The 25,187-nt window shown below is 49.0% G+C and overlaps 1 protein-coding gene across 1 annotated transcript in view; it reads right to left on the bottom strand.

The window, feature by feature from the left end:
• Positions 1-16,048, bottom strand: part of LOC113986844 (protein Wnt-3a) — an 88,023-nt gene extending 71,975 nt beyond the window's left edge. The window contains exon 1 of the mRNA XM_027718918.2: positions 15,870-16,048. Coding sequence (XP_027574719.1) covers positions 15,870-15,940 — 71 coding nt within the window. The 5' untranslated portion in view covers positions 15,941-16,048. The remainder of the gene's footprint in view (positions 1-15,869) is intronic.
• Between the last annotated feature and the right edge of the window lie 9,139 nt (positions 16,049-25,187).

Genomic DNA, 25,187 nt, shown 5'->3' with positions numbered 1-25,187 from the left:
AGTGGTTTATGTGCTTAACTTCATATCTCCACACGTTTAAACCTCTTCAGGGCTCAGGAGCTGGCTGTGAGAAATAGGAATATTAATATAATGTCAGTGCCCAGAAGGTCTCTGACTGTGGAGGCAGTAGAGCAACTGCCCACGTTGGCTGAAGGTGGACACCAGGATCTCAAGGACCTCAAGTTCTCTGCCAAAAACAGTGCAGTGGGGTCAACCTCAGCACGTCCTTTCTGGAAAACCAAAAACACCCTGAAATAGCCGTAACTGGAAAAGGAGAAATGGCAAAATCGTGGGGGTTTTTATTTGTAAAAAGAGTTTGTTTTTTGTTTGTTTTTTTTTTCAGGTCGGTTTCTCAAGGGCACTGAGGTTAGAGGCACAGGCCCAAGTTACTGGGAGTCAAAGCCGGGGTGTGAGCCGTGTGAACACCCACGTGAACCTTCTTCCCCCCCCCGGTAAATATGAACCAGCTCGTGTTTGTTGCAGGTAAAGAGGATTCACACGGGCAGTTACCACAGAAAAACTGGCATCTCGTTAGTTCACACCCTAAACTTAGCTCGTGGTGGTTTGTTCATGTGCCCATCCCCTGGAGTGCCATTCCCAAAGCGAAGCCAGAGGACAAAATGTCCCCTTTAAACTCTCAGTCAGCAGCTTGGTGGTTATGGGCACCTACCCCTGGCATGGGAAAAACGAGCTGCAGAAGTTCCTCCTGCTCGGTTTGGGAGGAGGGGTTTTGAACCCAGGGTTCCCAAAATCTCAGCAGCACACCCCTTGCCAATAGAATATGGTGTTCCACAGAACTGCCTTAATCAATTAGTCACATTGATTGAGGCTTGGCCAGCGCTGGGGATTGAGCCAGGAACCTCTGGAGCTCAGAGCAGGAGCTCTCACCACCCATCACCCCCCGAGACCTGGGTGCAGATCAGGATAAGGGAGCACAGGGATGGGTTTTGCAAGTGCTGAAGCCCAGGAGGACACACACAGAAGTTCTGCAGTTCTGCCTTTGCATGCCCCAAAACCCCATCCAGCCCCAAGCCAAGTTTTGCTGCACGTTGTCAGATGTGTACAAGCCTTAACTGGGCTCCCTCTCTCTCCTGCAATGGGATGGGAGATGGGACTGAGATATGGCAGCAATTTCCATACATTATTGCTGGATGTCCCTGATATAATGCATGTATAATAATGTGCTGTGTATCAACCCGGCACAGGAAAGACTCTCCCTGCTCTCAGGCTGGATCTCAGCCTGTGTGACCCAACTTGGTGCCTGAGCAGAGAAAATGAACAGAACTGCCCAGATATTTGAGGATAAACACAAAGCAAACACAGAGTTTTCCTGGCCCAGAGTCAAAGCATGAAGCAACCAGTAGGATCAAGACCTAAAGGAACTCGGAGTCTTAAGACACGAGAAAGAAATCGCTCCAAAGCAGCATTTTCCTGGCCCAGAATCAAAGTGTGAAGCAACTTGTAGGATCCTAAAGGAGCTCAGAGTCTAAAAAAGATTGTCCCAAAGTCTGTTACAGTCAAAAGAAGTTTTCCTTTGAGTTCCACCTGTCTTTGGAGCAGAAGTTAAAGCTAAGAGGGATATGTGTCTCTGTCTCCTTATGCAAAGACATAGAGACATATGTATCATATATATATATATATTTAACTACCTTCCTTCATAATCCATACTTCTGCTCTCCAAAGAATCCTCAAAGCAGTTCCTAAGTGGACTTTTCTGGATGTCACTGGGAGCTGCTGACACCAATCCAGTACTTGAAGAGGGCTTATAAAAATGAGGGAGAGGGAATTTTTACAGTTTAAACTAAATGAGGAGAGATTTAAATTAGATATTGGGAAGAAATTCTTTTCTCAGAGGGGTGATGAGGCACTGGCTCAGGTTATGGATGTCCCACCCCTGGGAGTGTCCAAGGCCAGGTTGGATGAGGCCCTGAGAACCTGATGCAGTGGGTATGATGGGGGGATTGGAACCAGATGAGCTTTGAGGTCCCTTCCAACCCAAACCACTCTGTTATTCTATCACAGAAGATGAGTAGATGGAAACAAAACCAGAGCAAGGAGTTATTCTGTGGGTGCTGAAACCAGTGAGCACTGACTCCTCTGTCCTTCTGTCTGGATTCGGGATGTCCCGGGAACATTGCACACACAGGAATTCTTACTCACGTGCACACACACACATCTGCACACACACACTGCAGCCCTGGGAGGGCTCACATCACGTCCCTCCTCTAGTTAAATACCCCTTTTTGTGAGACTTGTGGGTATCTGATGACTTGTGGACACCTAATTCTTTTGAAAACCTCTGCCAAATGAAGCTCGTTGGGCTGAAAGGTTCAAATGTCATTGCAGGGATGAACAGGCAGCAGGATTGCTTAAGTCTGGGATCATGTAGAAACTAGTTCTAAGAGATGGAGTAGAGGAGAAATGGATCTGAGAGCCCTTCCATGAAGTCCCTCTTCGCCCCCAGCCTGCCAACCCCTCTGGGACCAGGAAGACCATGACCCGAAGGACACTATTCTTTTGCACAAACTCTCCCCTTACAGCTACAATCTTCATAAGAACACTTTGGAAGGGACAGAATTTCACAGAAAAAGGGACCAACATGACTGAAAACTACACAAATCACACCTGAGGTCTCTCCATCTATTCTTTCCTAAGATTAATAATAAAGTCTAACTTAGCACAGCAGCACCTAAGGCTAAGTTCATGCCTAACTTACCACCCAGATAGTTTTAATGGCAAAACCTATGTAGAGACCTGATATTTAGTCAGTTTAGAGTTCACATCACCTCCCTCACTCTTCCATTGTATTGATGCCACTACATCCTTCTGGCATCAAGGAAAACCCCAGGTATCTTTTCTGACGCCTTTAAGATCACAGAAATTTAAGATAAACCAAACTCTTCCTCATTCACAGTAACAGAAACAGTCTGGGAATTCGAGGACTAGACAGCACAAGTGTATGAATAAATTTGCACAGATCTTATCGGCAAGGTCAGCAGAACCTACAAACCTGAAGCTCAGGAGACAATATAAGTTGTTGAGTTCTCTGCAGTGATTTCAGAACCATGATTGGCTTTGAGGGTGGTCTCTGCCACGGTGCCTCCACTTGGCAGCTCACCAGCGGTTACAAAAATCAGTCCACTTGAGGAATTCTTTGCCAAAAGGTGCTTCTGCAGGAGCCCTTCTCCTGAACGAGGCTTTGCGTTGCAGGCTGACACCACACAAACCAAAACCATCAGACACCTGCAGAAATACAAACTCCTCGTCCACGGGGTCCTGCAGCTGAGGGCAGGATGAGCACAAGGATTTGGGCACGATGGAATTGGAGCATCTGACCCAACCTTGTTCACCCAGGCACCCAACCAGTCACCTTGGCTCTCCTGACCACCAGCACAGGGAGATGGGCTGCTGCGGGGAGTCAGTGCCTCCAGAGATGGACACCAGTGATAGGAGTGCTGAGTCACAGCCAGGAAGTGTCAGCCTCCATTCATGGGCTGGGAAGGGAGCTGAGATGACTCCCTCAGATGGGATGTCCAGCCCTGAGATGGAGTGTGATGAGCCCTGCTCAGCTGTGGTGCGTCAGCGCCGTGCGCGTCTGTCTCTGCAGCGCGGAGGACAAACCTAAACCCTTCCCTCCTGCTCTCTGTCACACTGACTCATGTGTGTCCAGCTGCCCTGGCTGTTTGCCTCACCCCAGCACTGGTTGGTTTTTTTTTAATAAACAGTGAGTCAAAGGTAACTCCAGCCCAGCTTTTCCTCCTGTACCTCAGGCTCAGCTCAGTGACCCCAAATTGTCCTTTGAAATGGGACGTGGGCACCTGCCTCTGCCAGAGACTGCAGGAAACTCTCTTGTTTCACAGCGTTCTAATTCTCATCTGTCCAGGTCACCGAGCTCTTTATTTAGGCTTGTGAAGGAATATGACCAGAGGTCCCATGTCCCAGGGATGTGCTTTAACCCCTGAGTTATCTTTTCCCCCTGGTTTATCACAAAGTCTGCAATTCATTAGATAGCCAAGGTTTTGCATATCACCCTGCCCTCCTGGTACTAGAGATTGCCAAAATTGGGCCCTTGCATGCCAGAATCCAAACAGTTCTGCCCTATTTCTGGAGCCTGTGTGCAGGACCAAATTCCTCAATTTATTCTGAGAGGCAGCAGGAGCATCACTGTTGCTGGCAGGCACCAGCACGGTACCTGTGGCTGTAAATATGTCCCAGACTACGTAAATCCTGAATTTAGTTCCTCTGCTAGAATTTGGAGAATCTTCTGGTCCACATGACAGTTAAACTGCCACTTCAGTGGAGCTGATAGAAAGCCCTGCTGAGAACACACTGCCTTGTGTTAGGGCTGAGCTCGAGCCCTTCATCCACCACGAGACGTTTCATCAGCAGGACAGATGGACTCGCTGCTCCTTTGGATCACAGACTTCCCATGTGCCCGTGGGCAAGTTGCACCAAGGATTTCAGTGGCCACTGAATTAGCATTTCCCTGTCTGATTCCCAATCTTCTGCTAATGTGCCTTATCTATTCTCTTTCAACTCAGTCGTTTGCCCCATCTGTCTGGGCCTTATACCCAGGCAAGAACCAGTTCCCACTGTGCCCTTATTCTCTGTTGTGACTGAGGTTTTGCAATCAATCCACTAATACCCATGACCTGTCCTGTTAGGAAAGGCTGTGATCCAGTAAGCTCCTTCCTTATCCACACCATATTCCTGTTAGCAATGACTCAGTGTTAACTACCTCTTATATCCATTACTTCTTCCCAATTCTGATTTAGGTTTATTTAATCCAGCCTGGGGCACGCGAGGATGGATGAGATAACTTCTGGATCAAATGATTTAATGGTGGTGGAAGCTGTTGCACCTATTTTTGCAAACCCAGCAGTGGGGTGCATCTCAACTAACCCAAGGTGTCTAATTGTTGGACAGCTAAATCTGTGCTGCTCGAGTTCTGTTCTCTCTGTGGCACGTGAGAAGAAATAAGCACTTCAAAAAAAAAAAAAAAAAAAAAAAAAAAGCAACAGAGCTAATCCACTTTTCCTCAGAATGAGGAAATTCAGAATGAGCTGAGGGTATTCGTGGAGCAGCCACTGCAATCCACTGACAAGGGGCAGCTCAAGAAAATCACTTAATTGATCAGGTTGCAGCAGTGCCATCGATAAATCCGAGGCAAAAAGCACGAATTATGTGTCTAAGTAGCCTTGCACTTCCCTCCTGTTCCTTCTCCACTTGCACTTCCACCAGCAAATCTTTCCACATCATGACCCAACCACATCCCTGCTAACGCTGCAGCAAAACAGCTCTCAGGGCCTGGAGATCAGGCTGCCAGTTTTTAACTCTATACATTTATACTATTTATAAATAGGAGCATATCCAGGCCTTGAAAAAAATCAGCACACTTTGTTCAAGGGCTAGGATGGGATGAGATTCCCAATCCCTGAATCCTTCATGGTAGGAGAATAATAGACCATATCAATATGCACTTCAAGAGGTTGGATGGGGCTCTGAGCAACCTGGGCTAGTGGAAGGTGTCCCTGCCCATGGCAGGGGGTGAAAAGAGATGATCTTTCAGGTCCCTTCCAACCCAAACCATTCCAGCATTCTGTGATCCTGATATCCAGAGAAGGATCTGTCCTCAGAGCCTGCAGGATGCTCTTCCCCACCACTGTGAAGGAAACCAGAAGGAGAGGCAGCACTGCTGTGACACTCAGGAACAGTGTGGTCCCCAGCTCTCTCCTGCTTTGGATTATTCATTTCCTGTCAAATCCACCTGGATGGTTCTTCCCGTGGAAGAATGTGAAAGAAATTGATACTGAGTGAAAATTCCCTTTAAACACCTTTCTGAGATCTGGGATTTTTGCTCAGCTCTTCCTCACGTGTGTGGAATGACACACCAGAGCTTCAAGTGGAGAATTTTTAAACATAATTGGTCACTAAAGGCACCCCTTGAAGGGTCCTTCCAATGGAGAAATCCTCTTTCAGCACTCCACGGGTCCATGAAGATCACAAAATGCCCAGATGCTTCAAGCCTTTAGGAAAATTCAAAGCAAAAATTCATCTGCCTAAAAGGAGATATCTTTGCCTGTCCTGGTCATCCAGGATCCTCTTGCAGGGAATGGTTAGAAAACTGGCACAGCTGGGAAGTGATTCATCCCATCCAAAAGTGAATGTCTGACACACAGTAGATGAGTTGCATCTTATTTCTCTCCACCAACTCTAAAGGACACTTGGTTGGAGACTGCTAAAGCTTCAAGAACCTTCTCCCTCCAGGAGGGGTAGAAATCAAACATGGATCTCCTAAAAAACACCTTCATCCAGGGTTTTGTGCCTCTGAAGGAACTGTGGGTCTCCCAGAAAATTCTACAAATCTCATCTGATGCCCAGTAGCATTTCCCCAATCATCCCTGGGATTTGGATGGAGTCCCACCTGCCCAGACCGTTCCATTTCTTCCCAGCTCCTGCAGGCTCATTAAAAAACTGGGAATCCTCCCTTAAGTGTGTGTCCCCCAGCCTGCAAAGGATTTGGAGTTGTTCTCTGTCATGCCACACAACACTGTCTAGCAACAGGCTCTATTGTTGCTCCTCTGGGGGCAGAGGGACAAACTGAATGGAAGGCTTGGCATCCGTTCAAGGAGCTTCATTCCTGCCTTCCCACCCCTTGGGAAATATCTCTATTAGACAAGGTGAACCCTCTGGAAGCAGAAGGAACTCCTGCTCTGCTTGGCTTCGTTTCACAGGCCTGGCTACGACGGAGATGGACTCTGCTCCGTCCCACAACGGGAATCCCGTCGACGGAATTCTTCCGGAAGTTTCCCCGGAAACCTGAATGTGCATCATTTTGGCCACAAAACCGCGTGTTCCGACAGAGATGGAGAGGAAACGCAAAGCTGGGAAGGGAAATTAAGAGGTGCAGGCTGGGAAAAGGGAAAAGGTTTGGATTTCAGAGAACTGAAGGAAAAACAAAATCAGGGGAGCTCTTGGAATGCAGATACAGGTCTTGCATTAATCAGTGGCCATGTCCTTCTGCTGAGATAATTTGTGACAGGAACACAAGAACACCACTTCAGATCTCATTTTAAAAAGTTTTTAAGGATAAAATTCTATTACAATCTTGAGGTGATGACTTGTGGATGTGATTGGAGGATGGTGGGAGACTCTGGATGTGTTTGAGGATAAGGAGCATGAGGAAAATGGATTTATGCTCCAGAGAGTCCTGGATTAGAGGTAGGATTAGGTATGTTACAGGGGAAGCTTCAAAACACTCAAGCTGCTCAGGCTTTCAGCAGCTGGGCTGAGACATGACAAAATACCACTTGGTGTGGATTTGTTGTGGAGAGAGGAGGTCTGGAGGGTTTTAGTACCAGTCTGGATGGAGTGAATGTTCCTGCAATGGCTGCACCCCTTCTAATTCACCAGTGGGCACTGCAGATCTTATTAAAATACAGGAAAATAGTGGAGAAAAAGTCCCTGATTTGAGCCATGTGAAATGATGCCAGGCAATGGGAATTACAGATTTTAACAGTGAGGAAATAGGCAAGTGAGTAAACCCTCCAGGAGGATTCCCTGTGTTGGGTATAATCCTGGATGACAGTGGTGGAGATATTTCTGAGCTGATTTCCTCAGCTGCTCCACAGGATTTAACCAGTCAAGTTCAGTCAAAGAACTGCACCATAAGAAACTTCCCACTTCTCCCCATCACAGAAAGGAGCCAAGAGCTCCTGGCTAGGGTGGAGACACCAAAATTGCAGATGTAATAGATGAAGTGGATTCCACCCTAAGGCTTTGCTCAGTTGCCTGCAGACAGACATGAAGTGCCACTGAGATGTTCCGGGGTTTTCGGGCCTCCATCTCTTGCTGAGAAAGGGGCAGGTCATCAGTGGATTGTGGACAATCCCTGCCAGGCCTCTGGGGACATCCAGGATGCCACCAAATATCTTAACTGGCAGTAGAACCTATGCAGGGGCTCCTTAAGGGAACCTGGACACCTTCGTTTTTGGCCTGGATGTCCTTCCAGGAGGGTGTGTTTAAACAGAACACTGGGAATGATGCATGGCAACCAGGAGAGTTCCCAAACCTGGGATGAACACGAGGCCAGGCCTAAAATGTGAGGGTCTACCACGGTCTGAGCTCAAGGAACCCCTGAGATACTCTCTGAGCCTTCCAGGCAAACCTGCTCCAATACCCTTTGAACCTACAGAGCCCTTTGGAATGGGAGAAATGACCATCCCAGACCATCCCAGACCCCTGGAATACCTTGTGAGGCCGGTGATGGAAGAAGGGAACCAGCCCACGGTGCTACAACGTGACCTTGGTGAGGCCTGAGAGTGTTGAAAGATGCCAGAGGAGAAAAGCATTTCACACCAACAGTGTGTGGAGGAATATCCACGTTGGAAAAGAGCCACAGCACCCCTGCCAATAATTCTCACCATACCAATACAAAGCATAACTGGCTATTATTGACACCAGGAGACCAAAGGCACCTTGAAGTCCTTTGATGGTTCAGCCTCCACAAATGCAAAGCTCCCTCTGAGCAGCAGCAACATCCAAGTGGGAAGGGGACTGTGAATATGCAGGTGACAAACCAGGAAGGGAGACAAACAACACCTTTGTGATGCAGAACAGCTCTGCCCGGGCTCCCAGCCTGCTTTGAAAAACTGTGCCCTATGTTAGGAGTTCAGAAAAAGGGAGTTAATGTATCAGTTCTTCCTCCCTCCCCCTGTTTTTTGCGAGTTCCAGTAGAATTTGGAGCAAACCCACGAACTGATGAATTTTTACGTGTTGTGCAAAGGTGACAACATGGCTTGGTGCAAATCCCTCCATTTTTACAGAAGGGAAGAAGGGACAGAAGGGGAGAAAAGCATCATGAACAGCCTGGGATAGATGGAAACAGTTGGCACAGTTTCAGGGGTGGCTTTTCTGCAAGACCAACCTTAGGTCTGATCCAACAATGCCCTGATGGATACACCATGGGAGGCTGAGCATCCCTGACTATTCCTCTCCTTGCAGTGTTCAGTCCCACTGAATTTGTCTTGGCTCTGGGTCTTCATTTGGCTCTAAGTGGTGGCAGCAAAGCAGAGATGGGTGGGTTTAGTGAGACCTTTTAGGCTGGGAACGCTCTTGCTGCAGCCTTGGGGCTCTGCCTCATCCCGCGTGTGAAGAAGGCAAAAACACTCTGCCCAACACTTCTCCCCCTGCTCTTTGCCCTTCCTTTCCACTGTATTTTAGTGGGTTTAACTGGTAACATCACCCCAGCACTGGCCATCACCTGACTGGCCAGAAGGCACCAAGCTCCACATCACCAGAAGGCAGCGGGTGCCTGTTTTGAACCTCCTCCTTTTCAGCCACGATCTCCAGACCTCCTGCGTGCTCCTCCTCCCAGCTACACCCCACAGGGTCTCCTCTGGGATTCAGAGGAGGATCTTGAGCCCGGTCCTGCTCTTGGAAGGGAATTTCAGCACGGATGTTGGTGGGACTGGAGGGAGGAGGCTGTGAGCTCACACCCAACGTTCTCACCATCCCGGGAACAGCTCAGCTGTCCAAAGGGAGCATCCTGACTCAGTGCCCGGAGGATTCCCCCCTCGACACACTTGAGCAAGGCCCGTGAAGTGCTGTCATTAAGCCCAATAAAGCCCTTTGAAATGCGGCCGGGCTGTTTGAGTCACGCACTCGAGGAAAGCTGAGCGGCCACATCATCCCGGGATTGTCCCGCTGGGATTTTCCTGCGCAACCAAACGCGCAAAGGGAAAACAAAAAAAAAATCTGTGCTCCTCGTGGGGTCTAACGCGGAACGAACTCCTTCCCCCGCTGCTTTGCACCCATGATAACAACCAGAGAGGCAGGAATTGGTGCAGAGGGTGGCAATCCCCGCCTGGAAAAGCGGCAGCATCGCCGCAGGGCTGGAGCGGAGCTGCCTCATCCCGCGGGAAGCGGGATGCGAGCAGGAAAGGGATCCCAGAGATTCGGGATGGAGACACCAGTGACTCAGCCTGCTTTCCCCTGGTACAGTCAGCAGTCCTTGACTTTCCTCTCCTAGAAGAAACCATGGACTCCCAGCAAAAATCAAGGTTGAATCTTTAGAGGGAACGGTCAAAAAGCCTTTTTTTTTGGCCAACAGAAAGCAATGCAACGCCCAGCCCCCTGTTCCAGCTACTCTGGTTGGAGATGTCCCTGCTCATTGCAGAGGGATTGGACTAGATGACCTTTAAAAGGTCCCTTCCAACCCAAACCATTCTATGATTCCAAATGCTCAGAAGTTTCCAGATAAGAAGTCTCAGAGGTGTTCAAATGCCTGGACAGGACATGTTTCACCTCCGGGGTTACCAGAAAAGGGCTGGGGAGCAAAATTGTTCACTTTTCCTTGTCTTAGTTAGGAGACAGTTTGATGCAATGCCTTCATCCAAAGCTTTGAATATCTCATGGCTGGTTTTCAGGGTAACTTATCTAAAAGTCCTCTTAAAATTGAAAGAAGCAAATCAATTAATACGTAGCAGGACAACACAATTTAGTAAAAAGAGTCTGAAATCTGAGTAGATGAGGGATTTTCTTCACCACACACTGGGCTTTCTGGGAGAGTCCCAGCCTTCCCCAGGTTTGAAACAGGGGCTTCCTGCTAAGACCTTGAAAAATTTCAGTTCCTGCTGGGAAAAAACCTTCTTGTGTGAGCTTGGTCCAGTCACTGAATCTCAGCAAACAGCTCCTCCATGCCTGGGCTGTGCCAGGAGCAACATAAATACCATTGGTGCCTGTTTCTCCATGAAAAAGGGAGGTGGGAAATAACTTCCCTTGTCCTTTGCATGCTACACCCTATGCATGGAATGGGCCAGAGCTGGTTTTTTACCACTTACATCCACACAGCAAGATCCCCTTGACCCAGTTCCCTCCACCCCACTGAAGTTTGGGTGCAAATCACCCGTCCTGCCCTCCTGAAAATCCAAACTGGTGGGTGAGTTGGTACCTGAGCACAGGCTGAACCAACATTCCATGATTATACACTGCCTGGAAGAGCAGGGCCACGTCAGGTCCTGTTGTAACACAGATAAATCTGCGTAAAGACAATTCCCAAGCCTTGGGGCGAGGGTGGGAGAGAGCCACATGTGGAGGGATTGCACTGTGTGCTGATGGACTTTAACATCTCTTCACTGCAGGAGGGGAGGGGATGGACAGGAATGTCATCACCTTGAAAATGTCAAAATCCTCACTCCCAGCTAACGGAGAAGGGAAGTGGGGAGATGCAGTTCCTGCTTCCCAGATCTAGGGATTGCTTTAGGAGCCCTGGTTGCTGCACACACAGCCCAGGTTGTCCCCTGGGTGACCCTCCAGGGCTCTGCCTCCCTCCTGGCTAAAGAGGGATCATCATGTTAGGCTGCTCTCTGCCAAACTAAGCTTTGCTTTCTCCAGAGCGGAGCCTGCCAAGGCTCAGCTTTAAGGAGAAGGAGAATCGTGTTTCTCACGGGATCCAGAACCTGGCCTGGCTTTTCCCTGTGTAAGTCAGGGGCTGTTCCACCCACCTCAAGGGGGACAGATCCCAGGAGAGACCTGGACCAGAGCATGAGCCAGGACTTCCCCTGTGCACGATGCCACCACCCAGGGACAGGCTCAGCTGCTGCACTGGAGTGTGGCTGGAAAAATGCCACCGGATTACTCGTGTGCCTGTGGGCAAAGATCCCTCTCGCCCCGCTCCCCTTGCACTGACACCTCCTGAACTGCAAAAACAGGGATGGAAAAATCAGTTGGATCATCCTCCCCAGTCCTCTTGTAAAGTGGATCCTGCAGAACATCACAGGCTTTTCCAGCTTTATCCTACGTGGATGAGCAAACCCGACAGAGCTGCTGGGACCAGTGGTGGGGAACAAGCAAGAGCAAAGCCAGGGAAAGGTTTCCAACACACATCCTCACATCCTTCATGTCCTCTTTCCAAAGAGCAGCCTGGCATCTCCAGGAACACTCTGTCCACTCAGACACTGGTGCTCCCAGCTCACCTCCTCTGGGGTGATCCCATCCCACCCCGCTCTGGGTGTGACAGGGGTGTTACAGGGAGCAGCAGAGGGAACTGGAGCCCCACCACGACCAGCAGAATACAGGAAGGGACAGATATTCCTGCTCCAAAGTGATGCCACCACATCAGATCCCAAGCCAGTGCCCATCTCCTCCCATGAGACATCCTCTTCCAGCCCCTCTCCAGTCACACATTTCGACCACGCACATCCCCAGCAAACCTCAAGCTGCCTCACACCCAGGAAAAATGACATTTCAGATGCCAGCTAACATTTAATTCAGCCCAAAGAGTCTCTCCTGGGATTATGTCCCCTCGCACCACCACCCTGGGTTACTGGAAGTGGAGATTCCCAGCACAGAATTTTTGTGTTAATTTTTGTTGCTGTTTTTTTTCCCCTCCTGAACCAAACCCTTCTCCCTTCTGAATCATTTCTTGCACTCTGGTTGTGTTCAGACCAAGTCAGGCCAGACACCACTGATCAAACAATAAAATAAATAACATAAAATGCCTTTTTTTTTTTTTTTTTCTGTTCCATGTGGAGTCAGTCAAGGCAGTACAAATTATCTGGAAAAAGTTTTAATTTTGTTAATGCTGCTACTGTGACTCCACATGGACCCCAGACTCCCACAGGACAGGGAACAGGTTACATCTAACCCTCCCTTACCCACGAATTCTGCTTCTGAATTTCCTAAGTCTTCCTTCATTCATTCCAATCTCTCTCTTCTTTTTTTTTTTTTTTTTTTTTTTTTTTTTTTTTTTTTAACAACACTAAAAATGAACAGCACTAACACTTACAAAAAAAAAAGAAAAAACGCCAAAAAACAACACATTTTTGCTCTTAATCTGGCCCCCTGGGTGTGGAAGAGCCTGTTGCTGCTCCCAGTAGCTCCTTTAGGTTGAGCAGCTCAGTTGCTGCTGTGCTGGAGAAGGTCCCACGGGGTTACCGTGGCACAATAAATCACGTCAGCACATCCCTAAAAACTCGGCACATCACTTCCAAAGGGAGCTGGTCCCTCTGCCTTTATCACTTTTAAATCGTTGTTTTGAAAACCTCTTTTATCCCGCTCTGTAAATACCTTGTTTTCTGCTTTTAAGAAGCTCCCACTGCTTCCCCCTCCTCCTCCCTCATCCCTGAAAGGACGGTGGATGGAGCACGGGAGCATCCCTGCTCTGAGGGATCGTCTCCCTTTGGCTCCACCGAACTTTTCCCAAAGATTCCAGGCACCCGGATCCGCCAGCGCCGCTTGGCCTGATTTAAACAGGTGCCCCCGTGCCATGGTGGGAACAGGAATTTCAACAGCTCAGCCAACTAAGAAGCTGGAAGAGGTGGACAGAACTCAGGGCAACAGGGACACGTCCCCTGCTCCCCCTGACAAATGCACACTTTATATTTCCCCTTGTTTTGGGAGAATAATTAACCAAAACCTACAGGAAAATACAGTTTCTCAGTCCCTGCTCTGGCACCGATTTTCTCCCAAGTGTAACTCTCCACAGCCCCCGTGTGCTTCAGGATGAGTTTACTCTTTAATTAGAAAGTATTACTGGGGAGGGGACACAGTTTGGGGAGGGTCAGTGAGAGATTTTCTGCTGAAAGCAATCAAATCACTGCGAGCTGACACAGGGGAGGCTTTAGGCAGAGATGGTTGAGATGGGATTGGTGCTGTTTGCATGGACAGACTAAAAAATTCCTGGTCCTCTCCTCATAAAAGAAAATAACACCACTACACCGCACACACAAAAAAGAAACAACTCGGAGAAAGACAAGGGGAAAATTAAATTGAAATAAAATAAAGCAGCACGATACTCAATCAGGTGTTTTGGGACTGCCCTGGACTAGGAGACAAGGAACTTTACTCCCGATGTTGGGATGTGCATGGATGTACCCAGGGGACCCCTGTGCCACCCTCCAGGCCCTGATTCCCACGTCTCCAGGGCTGCTCCAGCCTTGGGGGTGGCCGTGGGTTTATATCTTGCTTGGGGATAAATAAAGAGGGAAAGGTTGAGGATAAATAAAGGGAGAAAGGGGTGGGGGGTGGTGGGGAGCGAGAGAGAATTTAGGCAGCCAATGTAACAGCTCCCGGCCTCTCCCCCGACTCCCCCACCCCAATCAAACCCTCCTCTGCATTTCCATGGCCTAAGGGGGGTTTCTCCTTGCGAAAGAAACGTCTAAAACCGCTCCTTGGCACCGGGGAAGGACGGAAAAGAAAAACAAAACACCCCAAAAAAACCCCAAAGTGTCGCCGCTGCCGCCCCCCCTCCCCCTGCACACACCTGATACCCCCGGCTCGGAAAGGGAGACCTCTTGCCCCTCTCTCCATCTCCTCCTTCCCAGCCTTTTCCCCCCCGACAGCCGCTTCTCCCGCAGCTCCGGGAGCGGGGACAGGGGACCGGGGACGGGGGGGGGTCCCTTCGCTCCCCTCGCTCGGGTGACAAGGGAATATTTATGTTGGTATTGGAGGAATGCGCTTCCTTCTCCAATCAGGAATGCAACCGGAGTTTCTAATTATAAGTTAGATGGTGGCTGGGAATAAAAGATTGCTTTTTAATGACTCCCCGTCCAGGTGCTCTCTCTGCCTGTCTTCCCAAGAACACATTTGCATTTTATTGCTTTTCTCCCATCCCAACGAATTCCCTGCTTTTTCAGACATACCTGAAATAGTTGGAGAGGCTGCTGCCTTCAACACCCTCAACCTCCGCACCGCCGGGCAAGGGGGGGGAACGGCGGATCCCGCACGGATCCCGCACGGATCCCGCACGGATCCCGCACGGATCCCGCACGGATCCCTCCCGAACCCCGCGACCGGCTGGGGGGCGAGGGGGGGGGGTGTGTGGGGGGAGGGAGGAGCAGGGAATAAACGCACTTTTAAAAAAAAAAATCAATTATTACGAGGAGGATTATTTTTGGTTTAGTTCGGTGGGCGCTTCCGAGCTGTTCGCCGGCGGAGCAGCCCCTCTCCCACCCGGCGGAGCCTCCGCGGAGCCTCCCCGCGCCCGGGCTTCCCCGAGCCCAATTACCTCCGCGGGGTAATTAGAGCAGATCGTGCGCTTACATGCCTTGCCCAGCACCATTTGCTTTTTGTGGGGGAGTGAGAGAGAAAAGGCTCTTAAAGGCGTAGGGTGCAAAAGCGCGGAAAAGGCAAAAAAAAAAAAGAACCCCTCGAGGAGCTGCGACCTCCCTCCTCTCCTTCCCACCCCCCCAAAAAAAGTGCGTTATCCCCGGGAAAAGGGGCGAGAGGGACCCGCCGATCCCGCGCCGGGCTCGTCTCTCCCAGTGCCGTCCCCGCTCCCTGCTCTGCCTTCCCAACACCCAGGTTGTGGAGCCTTCACCTCCTTTCTCTTTCTTCTCATTTCCCCCCCCCTCTTTTTTTTTTTTTTTTTTTTCCCCTTTTCCCCCTAAATATTCCTTAAAGCGAAGGGGGGGGGGGAAAAATTCCCAAAACTTTTCATCCTTTCCCCCCCCCCACACCCCTTTCCTTCCACCTGACTAGCTCGAAATCACCTTGAAATGCTCATGTCAACTTGTATCATTATCTCTTTAATTCAGGCAGCGCCTTTTGTTCTTCACAGGAGAGGATCAAAGCACTTAAAAAAAAAATAACTTTCCGATCGCTCCCTCTCGCTCTCTCTCTTTTACAGTAGGAGAAGGAGAGATCAGGTATAACCCAGTCAAAATAAACAAAGTGAATGCATAAATAAAAGAGGTGAAATGCAGGTTCTAAGAACTTGCTGGCGCTGGAACAATCCCACCTCTTTAGCTGAGTGGCAACGAAAGGAGAATTTCAAGTCATCTTAAGCGCAGGGGTTGCAGAGAAAACAGAGGAGGGGAAAAATAAATGAAAATGAGAGAAAAAAAAAAAAGAAGAAGAATAAAACTTACCACCAGATTGGGTAACTTGACAGAGCCTGACTCAACCCACAAAGAAACAGGAAATATCCAAAAGAGGCCATTGATGAAAAGTTGTCTTTCTTTTTTTTTTTTTTTTTAACCAGAGTTGCCAAAAACCTTCCTTTCTTCTGAGGCAGATGATTATTTTAATAATAATAATAAGAATAATACTACTAATAACACTAATTTAAAAAAAAAAAAAAAAAAGTCAAATGAAGTGAACTCAACCCCGACCAGGTAAATCCTCTCTCTCGCTTCCTCTACTACTCTCAAGGAAAAAAAAAAAAAAAAATCTCAGAGAGGTAAAAAACTCTTCTCTCAGCCAAGACACTGAAGGCAAATAGTAAAAAAAAAAAAAAAAAAAAAGAAAAAGGAAAAAAAAAAAAGTTTGAAGTAGCTCTCTTAAAAAGGACCCAATCAGCACTTATTGCCAAAGGGAGAATTCTGATGCTTTGGCTTGTTCTGTCAATCAGGAGCGTGAAGTCAGGAATGAGCTAATTGCGAGGAGATAGTGTTTTAATACTCATTAGGGGGCACGTTGGCCCACAAGCCAAGGGATAAAATGTAGTTTTAAAAAGGGGAAGGAAGATTTAGGGGGTTTAAATAGACAGGGGGGACCCCTGTGGATTTGGGTAGCTATAACAACCTGCCCGGATTTCACTCCCTGGGTCGAAGCTACTAAAATGCAAAAAAAAAAAAAAAAAAAAAAAGTGTGAAAGTTTTTTTTTTTTTTTTTCCAATTATTATTTTCTCCAGTTTCTCCTCCTTGCCATTCTGTCTTCTTCTCAAATCCCCATTTCCTCACGGTGACGGTCGGGACGTATTTGAATAACTTTCTAGAAACTTTCGGTTCGTTCCTTTTTGGGTTGGTTGTTGTCTTTTTTTTTTTTTTCCTCCTTTTTCTATTAAAAAAAAACAGGATTTACACCCAGACATTCACAGCACCCCCCTCCCCTCCTTCCCCACCAGTCCAACCAGCCAGATATCCAAGGGCTCCACTGAAGACATCTGCTAAAAAATCAACTTCTTCCACGCAAATCTCAACAAGGCTCATCCAGATCATCCCAATTTCCAGGAATTCCAGCCCCGGACATTGCGAAGGCGCTGCTGCAAACGACTTCATCCACCAGATCCACCCCACAGGGCACTAGTAATTGATCTCTTTTTTAATTTCTCTCTTTACATATTGTACCAATTCCTCCCTTTTCAGTGGCGGTGGTGGGGGGTGACTCGGGGTGGATCCCACGGGTCCAAAAAAAAAAAAAAAAAATCCGCAGGTTTTCGATGGGGTGAAAAAGAGGGAAAAAAAAAAGAAAGGGAAAAAAAAATCATTATTAATGTTATTATAAAGACGGAGCTCCTCGATCGTGGGTCCGTGCTTGGATTTGCTGCTCCTCTGGAACATATTGTTTAAAGCTTGCTGGATCTGGGAGCAAGTGTCACCCAGCTGACAGGCTTTCCCTTCCCCTGGCTCATTTGAAAGGGGGCTGGAGAGGCGAAAACGAGGGGATGGAGGCACTGGATGAGCGTGGAGATATTTTCTCCCTGGAATAACAACAACGATTCTCTCTTAACATGATTTTTTTTTTGGGGGGGGGGGCTGTCGCAGCTTCTCGCTGCCTGTTTTTTTTTTTTTTTTCTGTTTTTTGTCGCCTTTTTTTTATTTACTGTTGTTTGTTGTTGAGGAGACAGAGAGCTGGATGAGATTTTATTTATTTCTTTGAGTTTCTTTTCATTTTTTATCTGCGAATCAGAAAATTTCTGTGGCTCCCAGGGAACAAAGAGAGGTACAGTTTTTAATGACTTTCTTGGAGGAAGGCTTGCAAACCTCGCATGAGCTCAAATCAAAATGCGCTTTCATTCTCATTAAGAGCTGCATATATATTTTCCCTTAGTAGGGAATATTCCTATTTACACACACGCAGGGCTTTATATGCATATATATATAAAGATATGTTTGTGTTGAGCGAGATGGAGAGATATATTCATTCTAGTGAAATTATACTAGAAATGCAGTTCATTCGGGGATATTTAAATCATTGGGAATTTGGCAGGGGTCGGGCCCTGATTATTTTCTTTAGGGTTGGATGACAAGTGATTGCAAATGTGAGCTCTGGCAAGTGCTCCGAGATCTAATCGCTCCGTGCAGCCGAGCTCCAGTCGATGCGAGCGGCTTCTCTCCCGCTTCCAGAGGGGGAACGGATGCTCTTCCCGGCTCTCCCAGCGAATCCCCGCGGTGTCGATGCCGCAATTATACGGAGTGTATTAAATCCATCCCCCCACCGCCTCCTCCAGCAGCTCCCCCACCCCGGAGGAGCCGAAGAGGCTGGAGGGAGGGAGCTTTTAGTGCATAAGGTAGGATGAGGAGAAGGAGGAGGGTGGCGGCGGCGGTGGTGGTGTGTGAAAAATCATCTTAAGGACTTTCCCTGTGTATTAAGAGAAAATCCCATCCAATTATAGCATTACTGGAAAGAACCAAACACTGCGACTTTCAAAGGAGGGGATTTCTCCGTCTTTTCAAGCGCAATTGCTCACACTGCAGACTGGAACACACACACACACACACACACACAGACCCTCAGACAGCAGCCCCTGGCTGGGCGCGGGGGTCCCGCCGAAGCAGGGATGGAGGGGGAGGAGGATGGGGCAGGACACATCCATCCCTTCCAGGGGTCGAGCTAATCTCCCCGTCCTTTTGTTCCCGGGGAGAGGTTTAAACATCCCCCAAAGCCTCTGCCCCTCCCTCCAGGAAGCACCAGGCAACTTTACCTGGAGGTACAAATTCAGCCACTCTCCCTTTTCCTCTTTGCTTTGCAGCTGCTGTTTGGGGAGGATGGAGATAATCCACTTTGTCGGAGGCACACACACACACACACACACACACACACACACGGATTGATTCCCTCAGCGGCACCGTCCCTGCTCCCTCTGCCACCGACTGCTTTTAATGACTCTGATAAAAAGGGAGCAGGGGTGTGTAATGGCCATTCCCATCCCCGGGAACGCTCCCGTTGATTAATTATCTGTTATCAGAGTTACCTTTGAGCCCAGACCTTCGAGGGGCAGATTTTGCAATCCATTAGAATCGCTCAAAAGGCTGCCACGGGCCTTAGGGATGCAGGGCAGCCTTAGGGATGTGGGACTGCTGGCGTTTGGATCTGCGGGGTTTTTCTCCCCACAGCTGATTTAGGGCCTGATGTGCAAAACCTGGCCAAGCTCCTCCAGGCTGATCCATTGTTTCCCATCCTTTTCCCCAATATTTGTGCATCATTCAGACATCCATGTTGCACTGGGCAGGATCTGGGGTGACAGCACCCTCAGTGGGGTGACAGCAGCGTGGCTTTGGCTTCTTCTCTCTTGATGTTGCTCTTTGGTGTCCAAGGGGCACGTTCTGAGGGAACAAGTTGCCCAGAGAAGTTGTGGATGCCCATCCCTGGAAGCATCCAAGGCCAGGTTGGGCAGGGCTTGGAGCAACCTGAGCCAGTGGAAAGTGTCCCTGCCCACGGCGGGGAGGTGGAGGTTGGAACGAGATGATCTTGAAAGTCCCTTCCAAGCCAAACCATTCCAGGATTTTATTACTCCATGATAATCCTGCTGCCAGAGCGGGTGGGTAACTTCAGTTATCAAATTGGCACAGGGGGAAAAGGGGATGGGAGGGCATGGACTCATCATCCCAGAGCTGGAATGCCTTGTGAAGGCACTGCAGGCTGGTGCTGTCCTGCTTACTGAGGAGGAAGGCCCAGTTGGCACCTTCAGGGTCCTCTGGAGTGTGTCCAGAGGGTTGGATTTAGAAGCATGACTGCAGTCAGTGCCACCAGGGACCAGCTGCGCTCACCCAGGGGCAAAAAAAGGCACATCCCCAATGCTCCCACCCCAGAGAGGTCTCTGGAAAGGGATCAGGGGCCAGGGGAAGAGGTTTGGAGGGATCCAGGCAGGTGACACTTCCCAAATACTCTGTGTGTCACTCCTCTTGCTCTCCTTCCCCCTCTGCCCTGCGTGGAGAAGGCTTCTTGCAGCTGCAGGATGGGAAGATGATCCTCATGGAGAGCCAACACCGAGCCTGGGAAGGCTCCTTGTGGGGCAGAAGGTTTTGCTTAATTTCAGTGGAGGACACCAGAGAGTTCTGCCCCTTCCCTCCTTCACACTTGAGATCCCACCGGGAAAATCTAATTAATGATTTGATTTTGCAAAGTGCAGCTGGAACTGGATCTTACTGGGAGGTGGTTGATCTTCCCCACTTGAGGTTCACTCACTGCCTTCCCCACACATCCTTCTCTGGTCTCCATGAACTGGGACAGCCACCATGGCAGTGTCAGAAAGCCACTGCCTGCTTTTCCTTCTGTCTCAAGAAGCTTCTTTTTCCTTCTATGCTCCCACCCTGTGGCTTGTTGGGAGCACTGGGAGCACCAGTAAATGCCCACAGGGCAGCCCTGGTGAGGAACCCCGAGAGCACGTAGGAGCTGCTGCAGATATTTGGGGACCCAGATACCAAAACATGCTTGTGAGCACTAAACCTCTTATATAAACACCATATAAATATTGGGATCCTGGATTTCTGGGTGCTGGGTTGGTGGAGGTCAGGCTTTCCCACCGGCCTTTTGGCTTGTGACGTGTCATTCTGCTCCCCTCTCTCACTTTGAAGGTCCTTGCACACCGAGATCCACCTCAGGCATGTCATCCATACATCCTGACCAGGGCTCCCAGCAGTACAAACAGTGACAAGGTGGGTTGATATCCACCTCAGCAGATGTGGAGGACGAGGCAGAAGACGGGCAACATCTGGCTCATGATGTGACTCAGCGGCAGAAATGGTGAAATGGTGGGTTTGGGGGCTAAATTCGTGTCCCTTTGTCAAGACCAGGTCTCTGTGACTGGCTGGCTTTGCTGTAGAAAAGCCACTCCTGCCCAGAAATGGAGGCTGGACTGGTGCTGGAGGGGTTTTAGAAATCAAATACCCTAAAAGGACTTCACTGCTGTCCCACCCTCCTTGCAGGACGTTGGTCCCTGGTGCTGTGGAGCCCCGAGCAGCTCAGCCCAGCAGATCCCAGGCTGTGGGAGGTGGGGGGAATTCCTTCTGCAGCTGCATTCCTCTGTCTTTGGGATCTGCTTTAGACTTGGTGCCTAATCTGCAGTTGGGCGAGATGCCCACAGGCAACTTCTCTCCGGGCTCTAAAGAGGCCCTGATAGCAATGAGCAAATCAAGAGCAATTTTGGGTGGATTTCTCAGCTCTTTAGGCTTCAAAGACATGTCCTCAACTGGAAGGGAACTGCAGACATGAAAGGGAACAGCAGGCATTTGGCATTGCCTAAAACACCTCTGGCTGTGGCCGTGCCCAGGTTATTCCATGCCAGTGGCACACTGGGATTTTGGCTTCTCCTGGATTCCCATAAAAAATATCTATAGCAATGTGTTACTGTTCGATCACAGAGCTCACAAGAGAATTGGAGGATGGCTGAGGGCTGTGCTCATGCCAGTGCTGGCATGTCCCCAGGAGGGCAGGAAGGGTGACATCTATGGCATGTGTGAGGGGTGTGAGGGGGGCAGAGCCCCCAAAGAGCTGCACCAGATGCACCAGCCCCTTTCAGATCTGTCCTGGGTGATGATCCTTTCTTTTGGACTTTCACAGACAGACTTTTATACTTCTGTCACCTCACCTTGAGTGAAAAAGTGCTGTTTTAAGGAGAATTCCCTCTCATATTGTGTGTGCCTCCAGTTTTTCCAGCAGGCTCTGGATCTGGCTCTGTTTCTTCCCTACCAGGCTCTGCTGGGCACATCCTGGCCATCAGTGACCTCCTTTAGGAGGGCAGCAGGTGCCCTTAGGGCTTGATGGTGGTGAGGGTTCTGCTCCTTTTGCCACCACTCTGTAACGTGACTTCGTTCCAGAGACCTCCCTGGCACACGTCACGTCCCAGCTGGATTCCTCCCCCCGGGATGGTCCCTTCTTTAGGACAGGACACCTCTCCTGCAAAGGCTTGGACGGCAGCAAGACTCCAGGGGAAACCCGGGGCTCCCTGACACCTCTCCCTGCTCCTTCCCTCCATCTCCTGCTCCCTGGGATGCCGCGGGGATCCCGCGGACCCACCTGCCTTCCCCGCGTCCCGCAGGACAGGGAGGACTCTCACCGGTGTAGCTCTGGCCCACCTAGTGGTGCAGCGGGAGAACAAACCTGGGGAGGAAAAAGCGGGGATGGAAAACGCATCCCGCAGCAGCAGGACTCTGCTTTCCTTTCCCCCTCTCCAGAGGAGCTGGCAGAGCCCGGAATGAGGAAGGGGCTCGTCTCTGTGTCCCTGGTGGAGACACGGGGGTATCTGAGAGACCTGGTGGGTAGAAGGACTGCGGGGACTTGCCCTGGGAGGTGGGAGGGTGAACTGTGGGTGTCACCTCTTCCCTCGGCTCCTCCAGGCACGAGCAGTGCCCCGGGATGGTGTCACCAGGCAGCTCCTGCCTTGTCACCTGCCCACTGAACCACTGAACAGCACCCCTGGCCCTGACCCTCTGCCCCGGGGAAGAGCAGAATGTCTTCTGAGGGGGATGCTGTTAATTAGAAATAACAGCGGTTTCACCCAAATCTCCCCTAATAACTGATGTCAGAAGGGAATGGACGTGATCATCCAGTCCTATCAGGCTGCAGCAGCAGCCAAGATGACATTGCCAGGTCTGTGTTCAGGTAAATATTCCCTTTTCTTGTCCTTTCCTCCTAAACCCACCGAGTTGGTCACCTTCAACCATCAACAAGCGTTCAAGGCCGGCTTGGACGGGGCTTGGAGCAACCTGGTCTAGTGGAAGATGCCCCTGCCCATGGCAAGGGGCTGGAATTAGATAATTTTTAAGGTTCCTTCCATTCCTTCTGTGGTTCTGTGATTCTATGATCTTCTCCAGAACTTCCCCTCGGGGCTGTGGCAAGGGTGGACAATGAATTCCGTGAAGGATAAGTTGGGATCTTCCTTATGGGATGAGATTTGGGGGAAAATCAATTTATTTTGAAGGCAAGCTGACCATTTGAAGGCAAATGTAACTCCCTGAGCCCATGAGGAGCAGTCCTGCTTTTCTGGCACGTTGAGAACTCCGGATCCAGAGAGGAAATAACCCAAAACAAGAACTGGAGACTCAGCAGTGGACGTTTTCCCCCTGAGGACTCCAATTCAGTAAATGCACACGTAACCAGAGCCCTGGCTGTGCAAAGTGTGTTTGCTTGTGTGGAATTTCTCCGGGCCAGATTCATATTAAAAACCCTATTAATCAGCACTGGAAGCTGATAATTTTTAGGGCCCAAACCTGCTCTTAGGGACACAACCAACCATTCATGTCAATAACAGAGCACAAAAAAAAAATCTTCCCAAGAGAATAATAATGATGATAATCACCCGTTTTCTTTGAGAGAGACAGTTTAGGGTCTGGTATTTTGGCTCCTGGAGGTAAATCCTGCGTCCTTTTCTGGAAATATCCATGTTTGCCAAGTTTCAGCGTCTAAAAGGGTGACACCTTGTTAACTGTGCACATCCAAAGGGATCTCATGTCCTTGGAAGTGGAGAGCCTTTGACAGCTGGAATGAAATGTCCTTTGGGGGTCCTTGTTTTCTGCCCCCCCTTTCATTAACTGCTTTATTAATTACCTTCAGCTACGTGCCCAAATGGAGAAAATGAAATTAAGGCATTAATAATATTGCCCTGAGCATCCCTACAAATGGAATATTGCTGCTCTCAGAAGGAAACCTCAGGAACAGAACAAGGATTTGGGGGAAGATTTTGGGGTCTGGAGATGTTCAAGGCCAGGTTGGAGGGGGCTTGGAGCAACCTGGGCTAGTGGGAGGTGTCCCTGCCCATGGCAGGGGGTTGGAATGAGATGATCTTTAAGGTCCCTTCCAACACAAACCATTCTATTATTCCATGAAGATTCCTTCCAAATTAGAATAAGGACCGCCTTTAAAATTGTAATTTCTTTACTTTGCTCCATCCAATCTCTCTTTATGTTTTTTGAGGGTGGAGATATACATTGGATTAAGGGGGGGGGGGAGGGGAAAGAGAGAGGAAAAACAAGTGTTTATGAGACAGAAGGAACAATAAAAGAAACAGTTATTTATTAAATCACCGATGCACTGATGTTGAAATTTTCTAATCCCTTTCTAACATCCTATTCAAATCAGCCATTTTCAAAGGGCTGGCCACACTCCTGCTGCAGGTGCAAACAAAAGGAAAGAAAAAAAAAAGCAACGAATTTAAAATTTAAACCAGAATTTGATCCCTTTGTGAACTCGCTCCTAACCCGCCCCTTTGAAACTCAAGTGATACCATCGCCCCAGATGAAGGTTGGGATTCAGCCTCGTGTTTGCAAATCAATATGCATTTTAAACAGGGATTATTTTATGCTGCTGACAAGCACCGGACTGAAAAAACTACCCAGACTGGAGTGCCTTCTCTTCAGCCACAGAGCAAGTTAATTAAGATACATTAAAATCAGGAATAGGAACTCAGGGTACAACTTGAAAGCACAGGAGTGTCTACTCTCATTGCAACAGTGCCCTTGTCAAGGTCTCCAAACCCTTTAAAATGTGTTTTAAGAGTGCAGAGCGGCAAGATTGTTTAGATTATTTATTTGGTTTTCAGATTATTTAATGAATCAAGCTGATTTTAAAACGGTTTCATACGGAATATCACGGTGGGGAATTTGTCACGGTCCCGCAGGACGGGAGAGGGGAACACGAGCTGGGTCAGGGCTTTGCCACGAGGCGGGAAACGGCGAAACGAGAAGTAATGAGTAGTGAAATATCTCAAAAATCACCCCAAAAATCACTGTCAGTGCCAAGGGCTGGATGGGACACTGCCGGGTGTTTTCCTGCGGGAGAAGATGAATTCCTGCAAATTCGGTGGGAAGAAAAGATCTGCCTGCGCTCGGAGGGGGAAAGAAAAAAAAACCCAGACAGCTTTGGCCGAGAGAGTTAAAAAAGCAAAGCACAAAACCCCACCAAGGTGCTAAAACCTCAGTCAAGTGAGGTGTTGACAAGGGATCCGAGCTGGTAAATAAACAGAAAGGAGCTCTCCCTTGCAAAGCCTGAATGACAAAGGGAGAGACCCGGGAGCTGCGGAGTGTCCCTGAGCATTTTCATCACAAAAGCCGATGGTGGGGGGCAGGTTTTAACACGGCAACAAGTCCGACTTTCTCTCCTTTTCTCCCTCCTTTTTTCTTTTTTTTTTTTTTTCTTTCTCCTTTTCCCCCTTCCCCTCCCTCTTATAAACAGAGAGGACAAGAGGTCATATCCCCAGGGTTTAAAGAGACACTTCTCCCCCTTCCAGGGAGGGTGGATGTTCTTT

The sequence above is a fragment of the Pipra filicauda genome, unplaced genomic scaffold, assembly GCF_003945595.2.
Source record: "Pipra filicauda isolate LSUMZ 115617 unplaced genomic scaffold, ASM394559v2 scaffold612_size220267_pilon, whole genome shotgun sequence".
NCBI lineage: Eukaryota > Metazoa > Chordata > Aves > Passeriformes > Pipridae > Pipra > Pipra filicauda.
This window is presented reverse-complemented; position numbering and strand designations above follow the sequence as displayed.